This window comes from Populus alba, chromosome 16 (genome assembly GCF_005239225.2).
Source record: "Populus alba chromosome 16, ASM523922v2, whole genome shotgun sequence".
In the NCBI taxonomy this organism is placed as follows: Eukaryota; Viridiplantae; Streptophyta; class Magnoliopsida; order Malpighiales; family Salicaceae; genus Populus; species Populus alba.
Window position 1 is genome coordinate 6,171,887 of NC_133299.1, and position 18,192 is coordinate 6,190,078.

At 31.8% G+C, this 18,192-nt stretch overlaps 1 protein-coding gene across 2 annotated transcripts; it reads left to right on the forward strand.

The window, feature by feature from the left end:
* The first annotated feature begins 8,582 nt into the window (after window positions 1-8,582).
* On the forward strand, window positions 8,583-11,687 carry LOC118049710 (fasciclin-like arabinogalactan protein 17). 2 transcript variants are annotated; one of them, XM_035059795.2, is made up of 3 exons: window positions 8,583-10,251; window positions 11,282-11,417; window positions 11,518-11,687. In XM_035059795.2, the coding sequence occupies exons 1-2, from the start codon at window positions 8,925-8,927 to the stop codon at window positions 11,353-11,355; spliced, it is 1,401 nt and encodes a 466-aa protein (XP_034915686.1). In that variant the 5' UTR covers window positions 8,583-8,924; the 3' UTR covers window positions 11,356-11,417; window positions 11,518-11,687. The 2 variants fall into 2 exon arrangements, with proteins under 2 accessions (XP_034915686.1, XP_034915678.1); XM_035059787.2 differs by having other exon boundaries at window positions 11,282-11,416; window positions 11,510-11,687.
* The last annotated feature ends 6,505 nt before the right edge of the window (window positions 11,688-18,192 follow it).

The following is an 18,192-nucleotide window of genomic DNA, read 5'->3' on the forward strand; positions in this document are numbered from 1 at the left end:
TTTATGCTCGATTATTACAGTTCCATGGAGGTTTTATGTAATTTCCACTGCTCCCACTACTAATGCAAACAATATGACGTTAGATAAACCATCTAGTAGATGATCTAATGGTAAAAACTTGGAATCAAGGAGTTTGTTCCGCCTATAGTCTCAGGTTCGAATCCTGTAAGTTGCTAGTATTAATGGTCACTGGAAGTTTACCTGGTCGTTAACTTTCAGGGCATCGTGGGGATTAGTCAAGATGCGCATAATGTGGCTCGGCACCCAACATGAATAAAAAATAAAAAATATAGCGTTTGATAACTCTGAGAGGTGTATCTCAACTGGTCAAGCTCTAGGTTTGCTCCCTAGAGGTTACCAGTAATCTAAAGTCATGGTCGTTAATTTTAATGGCTCATAGAATTAGTTAAAGCGTACGCACAAACTGACCCAGACACCCACGTTAATTAAAATTAAATTAATATTTTTTTAGTAATTTTTAATAGTTTTAATATGCTAATATCAAAAATAAAAAAAAAATAATAATTATTTTAATATATTTTCAAATGAAAAGCTATTTTTAAAGGTAACTTGCACCACAATCTCAAACATCCAAAAAATAAAGTTTTTTCTTTTAATAAATAGCATAGTAAAATTAAAATTTTGACAAAATAACACAATTTAAATTTTGTTTTAACAAAATAGCACGGTTTGACTTTATCGCTCTTTAAAAACACAACATTTAAATAATCTTGTATTTTATAACTACTATATTTAAATTAATAGCAAAGTTAGGAACCACATTTAAATTTTAATTAATATTACAATTCACAATGGCGACACCAATTAATTATATAATATATATATATATATATATATATATATGAGAGATAAAGATGCTCTATCTTTGTCACGATAAAATGAGACTACTGAGAAAAATAGTAATTTTGTATTAGCGTTTGTTGTTCACGTTTTGACTCCCTCCCAATTATTATTTTTGTTCGATGCTCCCTGTGTGCTATTTCTGCTTCATCCAATCGAATGAAACGAACAGCACTACAGATACAAATAGATGACTTGTATTTACTAGAAAAGGCATGCTTGCCCTTAATTCTTTGTAATCATTAGGGTGGTAATCAATTTGAATAATTTTTCATATTAAATGGAGGTGACATTCATATGATCCATTAAAATCAAGGGAGCCTCGGAGTTTATTTGGTAATGTAATTGTGATTACTATCAAATTATAAAATTATTTTTGATATCAGTATATTAAAATGATTTAAAAATATATTAATTTAAAGTTAATAAAAAATAAAAAAAAATTTAAATTTTTTTAAAAATATTTTTAAAACGTAAAAACAAACAAGCCCTAAATACTGAAGCACTTAGCATGATATCAAGGATAGGTTCATTGAAAACCTGAGGGATAGATCAACTCATGCCTTTTGTTTACTTTAAAAATAATAATAAGTTTAAGTTTTTTTAAGGTCATTAAATACTTATATAATCGTTATTTTTAGATTCATATAATTAATTAACATACACATAAATTATTCAAAACACTTGTATTAATAAAACAAAGAACAAGATAGGTTCATTGAGAATTCAAGGGCTTGATGTATTGTTTGATAACAGGAAAAAAAAAGGGGGGGGGGGCCTAAAGGACTAAGAAAAGAAAAATCTTTGAAGCAAAAAAACTTTATTCCGCTATTTATTTTTATTTTATGTGTTAATTGGCCAATTTATCCGAAGAATAAAATAAAATGAGGAACAAAAAAGGGCTGCGAATAATCAAAAGATGAGAATTTGAGCAGAGAAAAACAAAATGGGAAGTAGACATGTGAAGAAGTCAGCTGAGAGTGACGAGCAACCTGCCAGCAGGCGAGACGTCGCAGTGTCCGGAGACTACGCTCACGCAAGGAAGCGCGCGTAGAGGTGTGGAGAGAGAAAAGCTTGGCGTAGAAATAATGGGATGAACTCATGGCCAGACAGGGTCACCGACACTTTGCTTTTAACCTTACTTCTACTGTTGCAGCTACGCACGTGAACTGCTCAGATTCTCTCGCCTTGTGAATCCCCATAATCACATGTTACGATATTTTCATTTTTTATGTTATGCCCACATTTGTCCCTCGTGTGGTGTTAGAATTTTTGAAGATTTTATTTTAAATAAATTACTAATGTTTAAGATAAAAATTATTAAAATAAGACGGTTTAAAAAAATAACATAAGACTAAAAGTTGTTGTTGATAACAAAAAAAAAAACATTATATTTCAAAAAATAAAAATGTAAAATGAGTTCAACAAAAGATGAAAATAAATAAATTCTAGAGACCCATTGAAACTCTAATTAGAACATCATCGATATTATTTTATAAATATTTTATTATAATTGTGTTGATAAATAAAAATATCTATTTTAAATAACAATTTTAATTTATTATTATATTTTAACTTAATTTTGAATCTATCTATATTTAATGGTTCTTAAATCATTTTTATGTTTTGCTTCATTCTTTAATATATTTTCTTAGAAGATACTTTCATGCAAATTGAATTAAATATTTTTATTTATGAAACTTGAAATAATTTTATAAAAAACACATTTGAAAAAAAATGTCACTGAAATTCATTTATTTTTCTTAGTTATTTTTATTTATTAAATTTGATTAGGTTTGAATTTTTCATGTGAGGGTATTTTCATTATCATAGATGAGAATATATTATATAAGGATAGATTATAAAATGATTATATATTTAGAGACAAATTACAAGTAATTATATTGAAAAAACTCTTTAAAAACTAGGCATAGATTACAAGGACAAATTGAGCTAATTCTTTGGAATTTCATTATCATAGTTAATGAAATTTTATCTCAAAATTAATTTAACAATATTTTTCTTATATAATTTTTTTTTGATCATGTTCCAAACTTATCCTTTTTTAATGCACACACATACACACAGAACTAATTTGATAATTTGATTCATCGTGCTTTGCTATGAGATGAATCATTTTTTTCTCAATGCAAAAAAATATGGGGTTGTTAATGTTTTTTGCCATCAAGAAAAATCTTAACTATAAATTAAAAAGTTTACATGTTGTTCCATAAAATAAATCAAGAATTAAAAAATATGTTGATTCCAATCAAAGTTTGAAAGAGAAAATTGAGATAAAGATGCTATTTTTTTAGAAAAGAAAAAGGAGGCTAAATATTTTTTTAGTTTAAAATTAGATCTCTCAAGTTTTAATTGGTTTGAATGAATAAAATTAATTTTATTTTGTCAAATTTGACATTAAACATATTCTTAATATCGTGATAGTCTCATATAAAGTCGATCACAATAAAAGATCAAATTTAATCCCAAATCAACTTAATGTTAAAAATAATTAAATTAGGAATAAAAAAAGTCAAGTGACAAAAAAAAATTTAAACAAAAAATTATGGGTAACTATTGCAACCCATATTGGATCGTGTTTTTTCTTCTATATTGCATTTTCATTGTTTTTTTTTTTTAATATTTCTTCCATCTTGTTTTGCCTCGCATACTCATGATTTCAAACATTGTTTCATGGTTTACTTGGGGTTAATTTAGCAAAATCTAACTATAATTGTTGAATGGAAAGAAAAAAAAACCCAATAAAAAAATAAGGAGGCAAATGAAAAAAAATGTTTGAAGTGGTAAAAAAAATTTGAAGGACCAAATAAAAAAATGAATGAAAAAGGAAAAAAAACAAAACTTGAGGTGGTTCACTATGTTCCCACTCCAGGTTATTGAAGGTAGCATTTGATTACTATCATATGATAAAAGGGACAGAAACTGAAGATAAAAATGTATTTGGTTGAAGAGACAAAAACATAAAAATAAATTTGTTTTTGAGATAATTTTGGATTGAATTTTTGTACTTTTAAAATAAGATATACATAGAGAACATGTCTTCAGATACAATATTTATTATTTTTTATTCCTAAAATATCCCTATAAAAAAACTCTCAATTTCAAAATTATCCAACTAAAACATGAAAGGATAAAAATGATTATTATCACTGTTTTAAAATCCAACTTGAGAGTTGAACTGGGACAAAGTTTGGGTCATTGGTTGAGACTCGAGTAGACCCAAATCAATATAAGAATAAAAATAGTTATTATCATAGTTTTAAAACATAATTCAGGGGTCAAACTATGTCAAGGTCGGGTCATAAGTGGGTTTGACCTTTGACCTGGGTCAATGTAAGGACAAAAATAGTTATTATCATATATTTAAAATTAGACTCGGGAGTTGACCCGAGGTAAGGCCCCAATCACGTGTCAAGAGGGCTAACTTAAGTTAACTCAGATCAATATAAAATAAAAGTGGTTATTATCATAGTTTTAAAACTTAATTTAATGGTCAACCTAGGACAATGTTTGAGCCATGAACTAGAAGGCTCAACCTAGGTCGACCTGTATAAATATAAAGATAAAAATTATTATTTTCATAGTTTTAAAACCTGACTTGGAGGTTAATTTGGGCAAGACCCAGGTCACCAGGCGGAAGGATCAACATGAGTTAACTCGAGTAAACATATGAATAAAAATGATTATTATCATAGTTTTAAAACATGATTTAAGAGTCGACCTGAGACAAGGTTTAGGTCATAGGTCGGGATGGTTAATCCAGTTGATCCAATTTTTTTATTTAAAAAATAATCAAAGCAACCTTGTCTTGATCAATTTATTTTTAAAAAAGGTTAACGGGTTTTTGACATGTGTTTTTTATACAGTCAAGTCAAGTAAATTTTTTTTCTATTTTTTTCTTAAACTCGACCAATCTAAGTCCCAGATCAACCTTGTCAAGTGAATTTATGTTTTATAACTATGATTATTATGATATTATTAATTTCAACACTTGATATAAACTAAAGTAATATATATCTAATTATTTTTTAAAATATGTAAGTTTGACAACAATACATATTAAGAATAAAATAGACTTTTCATATTTTATTTTATTTTGTCCATCATAACCAAGCAAAATACAGAGACAATTGTCTTATACATCATTGCCAAACACAATTATATCTCCTTCTTCTTTTCTATCTTGTCTCCTTTATTTTCACATTGTTTTTGTCCCGAGACAAACAAAACGCTACCTAATTGTATTGATAATATATCTTTTAAATAATTTTTTTATGTAAAAAAACTAAATTAGTATTTAAAATTTAATTGGTTTGCGGTGAACTTACTAATTTGAATGTCCAAAATTTAGCTAGAAAGAGAAATAATTTAATACACTAAAGTGGATTAGAGGATATCTTTAAAGCAAAAAGAAAAGAAATTTAAGATTTAGAAAATAAAATTTGACTAGTTTAATGAGTTTTTCTAACATATCTTTATCAGTGATATTATCTTCAAATAATTTCAATTTAAAACTGATATTAAACATTGCAGAATTATATTCACTTAGTGATTTAAAATCCTGCAATTGTGAAAGTATCCAATCATCACAATCTTTTGAGAGAACAATTGTTCTTCGATGGTCGTATGTTTCTTTCAAGTTTAGTTAAAGAAAAAAAGGATTTTTAATTGTGAGATACTCAATTTTCAACTTCTCGTGAAGATGAAGGCGTACATAATGATCATTGCCTTATTTTAACTAGATGTTTTATTTTTATCTTTAATAGTGTCTCCGAGATCCATAGCATCCAAATGAATTTTAGCATCTAGGACCCATGATAAATAATTCTTACTTATAATATCAAGTGCCACAAACTCAAGTTTGGAAAAATTTGTAATGGTTACTTCATGAAAATATAAAAAATGTTAGAAATCTAGTTTAAACACTATAATAAATATTGAATAAACACTCAGTCAACTATTGAATAAATTTTTTATGAACTTCAAAAAAAATGATTCACTTAAATAACTAGAAGGATTAGAAAAAAATAATTAAGTAGATAGATATACCTTTTACTTTTTATCCATAAATCAAATATAATTATCCACTTCAAGAGTTGATAACATGTTATAAAACTATATATTTAGAAGCAAACAATATATATATTCAATAAAAAGTAAATAGAATATGTCGTGGGGCGACGTCGAACAATACACTAAAGTGCCTCCTGATGAGGTATTGTTGTAAAAGAAAAAAGGTTTTGAGTATAATAATAAAATTTAGATTATAAGATTCAAGATTCACTACTTAGTATTAAGGTTACTAGGAAACTTATGCTTTACGAGAGTCCAAGTAAAGGACTAATTGTGCAAGGGGAAGATGCATCACCCCTAGTATACCTTACATAAGGTAAACTGTATTGTTGTTTAATTGTTATTTTCTAAGTCAAGTTTCTATTCGTTGGTCTTTTTCTAAGTTCAAAGGTAAATCTCCCCTCCTGAGAAAATCTCTATCTTAGTGGGTTAATCCTAACTATTCTAAAATCTAAATTTTAGCATCACATTTATTTCTTTGTATCTTTAATATCTGAGGTATACTTTATTATGTAGTTGTACACCTTCAAATATTAAAATCTACATCTAAACACTAATATAAAATGAACAAAATAATTGGTAAAGGGTTTTTGATATTTTGGTCAAATTCCTAATGGATAACCATAAACTGGTCACGATATCTTTTTTTTTTTTTTTTTGCATTTTTAAAACATGAGAATGATGTAATGTTTTTTTTTTTTTTTTTTTTTTATGAAAAATATGCTTGGAAAATTTTTAGGATTTTGCCGTATGCATAAAATAAAATATTTTTTGCTTTTTGAAAAGGGAAATTAATTTAAAAGTTTTGAGATTTGTTTTTGAATTTTCAAAAAATTTTAAGAAATTTTTCAGAGAAACCGGGTCTTTTAATATTGTATCTGTATCTTACAGTGTAAATATACAGCCTGATATTATGCAAAATTCATAGAAAAAACATGCGGGAAAATCACAAATATTTTAAAACAACCTTTGGATTTTTTTGGAATTTTTTTTTTTTATTATATCATTAAATATAAATTGGGTTGGGCCGAAACGGATCCAGCCTAGCTTAGTTGGGTTGGGCGACTAGCGACCCAACATGCCCTTCTTTTCTTTTTTTAGAGTTAGGTTAGACATAGCCCAGCCATTGAGGCTGGGCTGAAACGGGTCAAACCCAATCATAATTTAGTCATTGGCCTAGACCAGTGATGAAGTTACATGAACAGTGGAATGTGGATTATAATTCATGTTCCACTATTCTTCATGCATCAGAAGAATGATAGAGGGAAGAAGAAGAAGGAGAGAGGGGAGGTGACTTGGTGCATGGGAGATGAGCTACTGATATGGAAGGTCTACGTGAGGCTGGTGGCGCTGATGGAAGATGTGGTGGCTGGTGTTAGCTGCTAGAGGAGGAAGAGGAATAAGTTTCAAAGGAGAGCGAGAAGCTTGTTGTGGCTCCTCCTAACATAAGGTGGTCAACTAATTGTTATGCTAGTGACTTGTGGTGGAGCTGTGGTGGATGAGCCCTTGGTGATGATGGTTGGTGGTTGAAACGACAAAGAAAGAGGGAAATAATAAAATTAGCAGAAGAGAAACCAGGGGAAGATGATTTTTTGCCCACAATTTCCTATTCTCTCAAGCCATAAAATCCACCCCTATTTATATGGAGTGGAAGATGGACATTTTATCTTTAATAATGTCAAATCTTGACCCTTGATTCAACCTCAAAAGATCCTAAACATTGGCTCAAAGTTACCATCATGAATTATCAAAGTTGCTACAGAAGGGCTAGTCAAGTTGGTCATTTTGGGGTGGTGCCATAGCCACTATGGCATCAATCAGCTAGAAGGGCCACACTGGGGTGTAGTAAGATGTCAGGTCATCGTTTACGTGCAAGTTTTGTCAAATTTGGTGGAGAGATGAAGCATTAAATGCATTGAAAAGAAGGTCACTCAAATTATTTTTTCAGGCAAAATGAAGAAGAAAAAGATGAATAGTCATTAGACGATGTGTCGTCTAATCTTTTTTTTTTAACTATTCAAAACGACGCCACTTGAGCAGCTTTTTTGGGCAAAACGAAGAAGAAAAAAGATGAAGAGTCACTAAATGATATGTCATCTGATCCTTTTTTTTTTTACTATTCAAAACGACGTCGTTTTAGGGATTTAGGGTTTTAATTTAGGGATTTGGCCAAAGTTCAATTTGACCCTCCATATTTTAATTTCTTTCAATTGCACCCTTAATTGAAATTAGACTTTTAATTTTATGCAATTTTGCCCCTACCGAACTTCAATGTCAGCCCTAGATTTTAACTTATTTTTTATTTTAATCCTTGATCTTGGATTTATACAATTTAACCCTCAATTGACTATTAAAATTTTAATTTTTTTTTAATTTCACTCTTGATTACAATTATTTAAGTCCCTGTAGTTTCATTGTTTTTTACAAAATAGTCATTCGTTAAATGGAGATGAAAATAATCATAAAAGAGATGGAAAAGGATAAATACACATCACGACAAAATTAGTAAAAAGGTTACTGGTCAAAATAAGAAAACAAAACTATCCTGGCGTGGCTAAAACTAGGAAGAAAGAATTCATAGAAAAGAGTTCTCGAGTTCACAAAAACCGCGTGCGGCTCATGACATGTGGTAGCTAGCTAGATTGCCAGTGTAGTTAGTGTAATGTGAAGCAGTCGTCTTCCGTGGAAACCCCACAGCCAGCCTGTGCCTGTCCTAACCTTTCAAACCTCAAATAAAAGTGTCCATTGCTTCCAAAGTGTTGAAGTCTCCCTCCGTGTCTCTTCTCCCCTACCCACATCCCCAGCCTCTCAAGGCCAACCAAACCATCCTTCTGCTACCCTCCATTAACCCAGAACAAGCACCCCTCAATAGTGCCCTACTCAACACGCGCCCATTTAGCCAGAATCCAAAGAAAACTACAAATTCCTCACCCTTCTCAATTCCAAGTTCCAGTCTGTCTTTGAGCACCATGGATTCTCACATCTATGGTGTCTCCGAGAAAACCCTTTTTCTCTTTACTCTTCTTTGTTTTTCCGTTGCCTCCATTTCTGCATTGCCTCATCAGAATAGAACTGGCAATAGTACGGTTACGGGTCAGATGATAAACTCCAACTCGGTTCTTGTTGCCCTCCTTGACTCGCATTACACTGAGTTAGCTGAGCTCGTTGAGAAGGCTCTCCTTCTGCAAACCCTTGAAGAAGCTGTTGGCAAACACAACATCACCATCTTCGCACCAAAAAATGAAGCTTTAGAGCGTCAGCTTGACCCCGAATTCAAACGGTTTTTACTTGAACCCGGTAATCTCAAATCTCTCCAAACCCTCTTGTTGTTCCACATTATCCCCCAACGGGTCGGATCCAATGACTGGCCGGGTCATAAAGCAAACCCCACCAGGCACACCACTCTCTGCAACGACCATCTGCACTTAATCACCAAGAATTCAGGCAAAAAGCTTGTCGGAGCCGCCGTGTTGACCCGACCGGATGATGTGACCCGTCCCGATGGAGTAATCCACGGTATTGAACGCCTCCTAGTTCCACAATCAGTACAGGAAGACTTCAACAGGAGAAGAAATCTGAGATCCATATCAGCTGTTTTGCCAGAAGGAGCACCGGAAGTTGACCCCAGAACCCATAGATTGAAAAAACCCGAACCACCAGTTCGGGCCGGGTCACCACCGGTTTTGCCCGTTTATGATGCCATGTCTCCTGGACCATCTCTGGCTCCCGCCCCAGCTCCAGGACCCGGCGGACCTCACCACCATTTCGATGGAGAAAGCCAAGTCAAAGACTTCATACAGACGTTACTACACTATGGTGGCTACAATGAGATGGCTGATATTTTAGTGAACTTAACCTCATTAGCCACTGAAATGGGCAGGTTGGTTTCTGAAGGTTATGTGCTTACAGTTTTGGCACCGAATGACGAGGCCATGGCTAAGCTAACAACAGACCAGTTGAGCGAGCCAGGGGCACCAGAGCAGATCATCTATTACCACATAATTCCTGAGTACCAAACTGAAGAGAGCATGTATAATGCTGTTAGGAGGTTTGGGAAAATAGGGTATGATACACTGAGGTTGCCACATAAAGTTGTGGCTCAAGAAGCTGACGGGTCGGTTAAGTTCGGTTCGGGTGATGGGTCGGCCTATTTGTTTGACCCGGATATCTATACAGATGGGAGGATTTCAGTTCAAGGGATTGATGGGGTTTTGTTTCCTGAAGTTGAGAAAGAAAGTACTTCTGTTAAGAAATCCGTCAGCTCTGTTAAGGTTTCCACTACCACGCCAAGAAGAGGTATGCTTTTGTTATTTTCGGTCAATTTTTTGTTTTAATTGCTTGTCTTGGTCTTAATTCTATTGATAAGTTTAGTTCAGCATAGTTAGTGAATTTTCAGTCTTAATTTAGATTATGGACACGCTTCCCTTTCTCTGTTTTCGGAGTTAGTGAGGAATTAGGTCATGTTATGGGTGGTGAGGTGAAATTGTGTTAGGATCATACTCTTGCCAAAAGTTTCGGTATGTGTGGTAATAATTGGTGTCGGTGACGGGGCAGACACAGCTGCCACTTGTGGTCTATTAGCGTTTGATGACTTTGCTTGAGCATATGCAAGAACAGGAGATAGCTTGGATGTCAAGCAGTGATGAGTCCAGATTGCAGTGGAAGGAATTGGATGTTGACTGAGTGGAGGGTTACATGATCTTGTTCTTGATTCTGTGCATTATAGTGCCTGAAATTGTCAACGTCAGGTTCCCTCTCTTTCCCAACCTTTTTTTTGTTGGCGAAGGGAGGAGATAATTGGGCCATGGAAGCAGGCTGCCAATTCGCATCAAGCTCCAGTGATGGAGATCTGCTGTCGCCCTGTAGAGGATCGCCATTGGAATAGTCTTCTGCCTGGGCAGCAGAAGCTTGATGAAACAGTGCAGAATGAAGATGAAGATGGTTTTAAAAAGTCAATTACCACTTAGATGCATAAAACTAGGGTTATTAGTTCCAGGGTCTCACGGCCCTTGCCACCGACGAATCCAAGTGTTTGAAGCCCACGCCAAGATTGAAAAGCTGACAAAATCTAGGGTTTCCTAGCTGTGAACCACATTATTGGACCCCACCACGACTAAGATGCCAACAACAGCTTGCCCATAATTAAGTTCCATTCCTTCATAGCTCAGCTGGCATGGCTTGTCTTGTCCTCACTGCCCCTTTATTAGCTGAGACATTGTTTAATCGAGAACTTAAGCCTTAGTTTATGAATTCAACTGTTCATGTGATGTTGATACACCAGCAAGAGTTTACCTGACATTTTTTTATTGTTGATTTGCGTGTGCAGGGAGGTTAATGGAAGTAGCTTGTAGAATGCTCGGAAGTCTTGGGCAGGATTCGCATTTCACCACATGCCAATGAACATACACAGCTAAATTCTCAAAGAGAGTAAAAATGGAACCATGAAAACGATAGAGAAAAGGTAAATCACTACACTTGGCCCTGCATTAATCTCTAAAATCTTGTTTAAATGTTTTTTCTTTGGCTAACATTTGCTTTTTTCATAATCATGTAGTTGCAGGAAAACGCCTTTGTGAAATACAAACACAATGGGAGAGAGATGAGATTGCACTGTGTGATTTCCTCTGAATAATCCCACCACCCATAAGAGCCTGTTGCTGTTTTGTTATAAATACTGTAATTACACATCATTTTTTAATTATTTTTTATGTATGAACAAACTTGGAAAGCTACCCTCTCTCTCTCTCCCTCTCTGTCTCTCTCGTTTTGTCATTTTTGTTTTTTATAATGGGCTGTCCTCTTTTTGCCCGCTTATGATCCACCGCTCGTGAATCAACCAGAAACTTTCTCCAATTATTGTAGTTTGGGAAAGAAGACCCGTATTTGGTCTCGAGATTTTGTTTGATAAATAAAGAGTTAATTGCGGTGACGGTGAGGTGGTGGTGGTGGTGGTTGCATTAATAATGCTACCGCAGCTCTTGTTTCACGCTTGTCTGGAGCGTAGTAGTAGATGTTGTATTATGTATTTTCTTCTTCTTAAATGTATTAAAATAATAGTTTTTTACATTTATATATCTAAACAATTTAAAAACATTATTTTTTCTTACAAATAATAATTCGACTGCGCTGCTGAATACGCCCTAATACGGCATAATAACAGGTGGGTCCTTCAGGTTGGCATCTTCTATTGCCATGAAAAACGTTGGCATCTTCTGGTGCCATGAAAAAGAGAGGAAAAAACCCTATCATTGTCAATTATTGGTATAATTTTCTGATCGAAGTTAATCTTTTTGTTAATCAAGCTTTTGATGTTAGCTTTTGAAGAAGAAGTATTTTTAAAATATTTTTGATTTAAAATGTATTAAAATAATAGTTTTTTTAAAAATTATTATCTAAAAATATAAAAAAAAATATTAATTTAAAATAAAATAAATAAAAGAATTTTAATTTTTTTAAAAACCAAACAAATATTATCTTCAACTAATATGGGCCTCAGGATTGCTTTTGACTTCATTAATTAGAAGCAAGGTCCAATTAATTCACCGAAGAAATAAGATGGAGACAAATGCCAAAAACCAAAACATGGGAAGGTAGACAGACTACTGCATGACAGCAAGGCATCTTGCTGGATCCAGCTAAAGATATTCCACTTCCCGAGGCATCTATTTTCTTCTTTTTTAATTAGCTATCACTAGAAAGCTGTTTCCTTACGTGGCACCTGTGGAATTTTATAGGGTTTGACTGGAGGAGGCTTTTCTTTTTTCTTTCCTTTTTAACTCAACATGGATTATTGATCGAATTTCAGATTTTAAATACAACAACAGGGGACGTAATTCATATGAACAATGTATTTTTTAATTGAATCTTTCCATAGCCTAATTAGCTAATTTTAGATTTGAAATTAGAATAGAAATAATTAAAGGACAAATTATTATAATATAAAAACATAAAAAAAATATATGACTAACCATAAATTTATGACAATTTTCATTTTGATTATTTTCAAATTCATGAATTTGAGGGAGGAGAAAGATGTTCATTGAAAAATAGCATTAGATTAAAAAACAAAAGATGTTGATTGTCACGATTTCAACAACAAAAATAACCAAATTTTATGTAAAAAAAGTTTTATTCAATGAGATGAGTTGTGTCTTTGAACCAATTTAGATGTGTTTTGAGTCGAGATATTGATTTATTGAGTTTTTTTTGGGTGTTTCCTTGGAGTTTTGTGTCAAAATAGGTATTTTTAAAAATATTTTCAAACTCCAAAATACCCCAACTTGATTTTCCAGCAACCCTCAAGTAATTAGAATTTAGGCTTGCAAACAACACTTCATTTGTAACTATTATTTTATTTTAAAAAATATGTAACAAGTCTAATTATTTCTAGGTGGTGAAGAAAATAAGGATAATGAAATAATAGAAGATTTAAAAATAATAGAGATTGAAATGATAATTGTAATTATATCGAATCGAAACTTCTAATTACACTGAAAAGATTGAAAAACAAGAAAAGGTAAATTTGGTCACCAAATTTGAGGTTGGTTGGGTCTCTAAGAATTAAATCTTAACAATTGAAACTCTTTCATTTTTATTGAAATTGAATGTAAACAACTTCTTGAAATAATTAGCTAAAATGGGTTTGAATTTTGAATAGTGTTTATAGCCTAAGTGGACCGAATTTCTCAAATTGGACTTATTCAATTTCTTTAAACAACAATGTTCTTTCTTTTCTTTCCTGTTATACTCGCCAATTGCCCTTCATTACTATACCACATGCTTCTTATCTAACAATTATTGATTTCCCACCGTTGATTGCCTTAAACCTAGGTATAAAAACCTTCTTTTCTCACTCCTTTTCTCCTCCAACTACGTGATCTTTCATCTTCCTTGTATTAGCCATTAATTATTCAAAGTTTATCTTCTCATTAACCTTGAAAAATTGATATTGTATAATGATTTAGTTACATTCCCTCCCTTTTTTTTAGCTTTTTGTCCATAAGGTAAGGACATTTTTTCCTAATCCAATTTTCTATCACCAACATACCATTTTTCACAAAGAATTTTAATTTCATTAACAATTTTCACCCTAACAAGTGAATGTTCTTCAATATTTATCCTTATTCTTCAAGCCATCTTGGGGTATGTGAAATTATACATATTACATGTATCTATTAATGCCACCATCACCTGATTATTAATCACAAATCATATCCTTATGGTTTTAATACTAGGATTTCCTAACATGACATTTATAAAGATTTTGACCTCTTTATTTTCCTCTAATGAATTAGATAAATCAATTAGGTTTCCCATATTAACTGGCTCATCTTCCTCGACCTTTTCTATTAAAAATAACTTTAGACCCTCACACTTATGACCTAACCCCCACCTCTAGTTACACTTAAAACATAAACTTTTCTCCTATTTCTTTTTTATTTGTATGGGTGTTAATCTTTGAATGGATAACCATGAAACCAAACTCTTGACTTGGTTTGTTGGATTTAATTTTCCTGAAATGATGTTGCCAATTGACTTTTAATGTCAAAACTGGACCTTTAGGTTTTCCTTTTGTATTTGTGCAAGCCCATAAGCATCAACTAAGTTAGGGGGATTAAGCATTTTGATGCCAATACAAACTTCCTTGTTAAGCCATCAAATGAAACAACTTGACCTATAAGTATCAGACAAGCCCCTAACTCAGGAGTTTGTATTCTTCAACTATTGAGTTTTGTTTCAAACTAATCAATACTTCCATTAAGCCATCATAGGTGGGATTTATGAAATGAATTTAAATATCTTTAACAAATGATTCCTAATTGGTTATTAAACCAACTTTCTCCATTTCTTAATACCAAACAATTGCTTTGCGTCTTATGTAGAAACTTGTTAAAAATAATCAATGTTGTGGTCGAGTATTGTGATAACTAAAAAGGTGAGTGGCTGGATAAATCTATCCTTTTGGATCTTCACCATTAAACCAGGGAAAATCAAGTGTTATAGGTCTTATTTAAATCTGATTCTTAGTTAGCTGCTCCATTTCTTGCATATGATGTTCATTCACTAAAGTTGATCAACTTTGACTTGTATAATCACTTTTAGGACTTGCTGCCTCTATTGTTGCTTTTCCCGTTGCCGCTTCATTCTAGCTATAATATTAATTAACTATGATACTCTCGTCCCTTCTACCATGGAAAGGGGGTATAATGAAAAATTTAAAGAAAATAAAGACTAATTTGATAATTGTAATTTATTGAATTGAAGTTTTTAATTACACTGAAAAACAAGAAAGATAAATTTAGTGACTAAATTTGAGGTTGGTCGGACCTCCCATAAATTAAAACCTAACAATTGAAATTATCCCCTTTTTTATTGAATGCAAACAACTTCTTTAAATAATTAGCTATACTAGGTTTGCATTTTGAATGGTGGTTGCAACCTAACTAGACCAAATCTCTTAGGTTGGACTTGTTCAATTTCTTTATACGACAATATCCCTTCATTTCCTATAATACTTGCCAACTACCCTCCATTACCATACCACATATCATTTATCCAACTGTTGTTGATTGCCTTAAACCTAGGTATAAAAACCTTTTTTTCTCACTTGTCCAAACTCCTCTTCCTCATCAATTCCTGATCTTTCAACTTTCATGTATTAGCCATAAAATCTTTGAAAAACTCTTATGATTGACCTTGAAAAACAGATCTTGTGTGATGATTTGGTTATAGAAAGGGTGGACAACATGTAAACAATATATTGTATGCTACTTACTATAAAGAAAAACAATAAAAGGCCATTCACCTGGGTGTAGCCTCACTAACCATAGGTGTCTAGCCCTCAACATGTTAGCTCTAGGTGTCAGACCCAAGATCTTTTTAATTTTTAATTATTTTTTATGTAGATTTAAATGCATTACATAAAAATTTGATATTATATTTCAATTATTACTTAATTTGTCATGTTTTTCAAATAATAGTATAGTTCTTTTTGGGAATATTAAAAATTGTTTTTGTAATTATTATGTCTAAATGGGAAAAAAATCATGAATATTCAATTAACATAAAATTTATGTTTTTAAATTTTTTTATATAATTTATCTTAGTTATCCATTTTTTTAATCTTTAATCATGTATAAAATATTGAGACTTTGTTTTAATTCCTTTTTAGATTTTCTTTTAAGACAATGATGGATTTTTGTTTGGAAAGCAATGCTTGTAATTTACAAAATGTTTCGGTATTGAATTGGTCATTGGTATTAAGATTATATTTTTTTATTGTATTATTAAAAAAAGAATATTTAGAAATACAAAGTTACTAAGTCCAGTCAGTTCCTTAATTCAAATTTCAAGTTTAATATGTTAGTTTAAGTTGATTGAAGATATTGTTTTTATATTTAAAAAGAAAAACAATTCTAATGCATTAAATGTTAAGTTTATAATCAAAATTTTATTGATAATAAAAAAAACATTAGCACCACTTTCATATCTTCTTAAGCTTGAAATTATTATTTTTTTGGACCGTAGCAAAACAGAAACAATCACCTAGTTAGGCATCTAAAAGGAATTAATGTCATAGTTTTTGACCCGCACCATACAGCCTTATCCCCTCATGAGAAAATGACTCACCCTTATTGAAGATATTATTATAATAGGGTTTCTTCTCACGCATAAATTTTAGACGGAGAAAAATAGATGTTAATGTATGGGCAAGTCTAAAGCTTTGTTTGGTAAAGTGGTTTGCACTGGTTTTTTTTTTTTTTTTTTTTTTATTTCAAATCTTTTTTGTTAATTTTTTTTTTAATGTTTTCAAATCGTTTTAATGTATTAAAATAAAAATAATTTTTAAAAAAATAAAAAATATATTATTTTAATATATTTCTAAACAAAAAATACTTTAAACCACAATTACTATCATAATTCCAAACACACTTTATTAATTACTTGTTAGTCATGATTTCATAAGGGATAAATATAGATTTTTTTTAAGAAAGGATGGTGGATGGACAAACTAAACATTATGCCTACTACACCAATACAATTACAATTTCAATTAAAAAATATACGGCAAAGTATACACCAAACAAATCACAACTTAAATGTCTATTCATGTTGAAGCATAATTCTTACAAAATAAAACCATGCAGCTAATAACATGGTCTCGCAAACATCAATGGGGATTAAACGTTGTACAAATAATACCTAAATTTAGCCCAACAATGTTTACCTCTTCTTCTTGTTTTTACCAGTGGTTTAGGAAGTATTTAAAAGTATAATAATAATTTTTTTAAAATTTTTTTTACTTAAAAATACAATAAAATAATTTTTTTAATTTTAAAAAATTATTTTTAATATCAGTACATCAAAATAATCTAAAAATATCAAAATATATTAATTTAAAATAAAAAATAAAATAAAAAAATAATTATTTTTTTCAAAAAGACTTTTAAAATATAAAAACAATAGTGTATTTTGCAGATAAATCACCGGCCTCTGTATCGATACATTTGTACACATAGCACTCGTTTTGTAGATGCATTCGTGAAAGTCTTTTATCACAATTTGAACACAACACATGAACGTGCAGAGAAAACTGATCATTTACATTGCTAATCACCAAACAATTGACTGGTAACATTTTAGACTTCATAAAACAATGATTTGATCTTTCTGGTAGTCAATTATCATCAATCTGTCACCCATTTGGACACTCCAAGCTTTCGTTCTGGCTGCCATCGATACCATCATCACTCCATGCTTCAATAGCCGGAGAAATGGCCTTCACAGTGAATGTAGCTTTTTCCAACGCCAGCTATAACCTGTCACACTCTGTGCGGCTGGGGAATCAATGAGAGGTTGAAATGAGCTTTTTCCAATTTGGTATCATAGCAGTCACCTTGGCAACGCGTCCAAATCATAGAAAAAAAAAGTTTGGTGAGGTTTCAATTAGGTTAAGATCTCTTTACTCAACAACAATCACAGCTCCCATCTTGCTTTGCTAACAAAAGAAGCTTTGCCTTTTCATGAGCCTCTCACTGTCATTGTTCACGATTGCTTCAGCTTTTTTCCTTCTGGGAAAATGATGGATTTCACTGGCTGCTTGTTCTACTGAAAAAGGGAGTCTTCCGAGGAATCAGAGGTGGAGACACATGCTTTATATCTAAAAGCTCATCGTTACCGGTGGTTGCATTAAAAGGCCGGCAATTTAAGCATCGCATAAAAGAAAGACTAACGAAG

Coding starts and splice junctions, on each gene's coding strand:
- LOC118049710 (XM_035059795.2), top strand. CDS start 8,925: ATGGATTCTCACATCTATGGTGTCTCCGAGAAAACCCTTTTTCTCTTT. Junction 10,252..11,281: donor CACTACCACGCCAAGAAGAG/GTATGCTTTTGT, acceptor TTGCGTGTGCAG/GGAGGTTAATGGAAGTAGCT.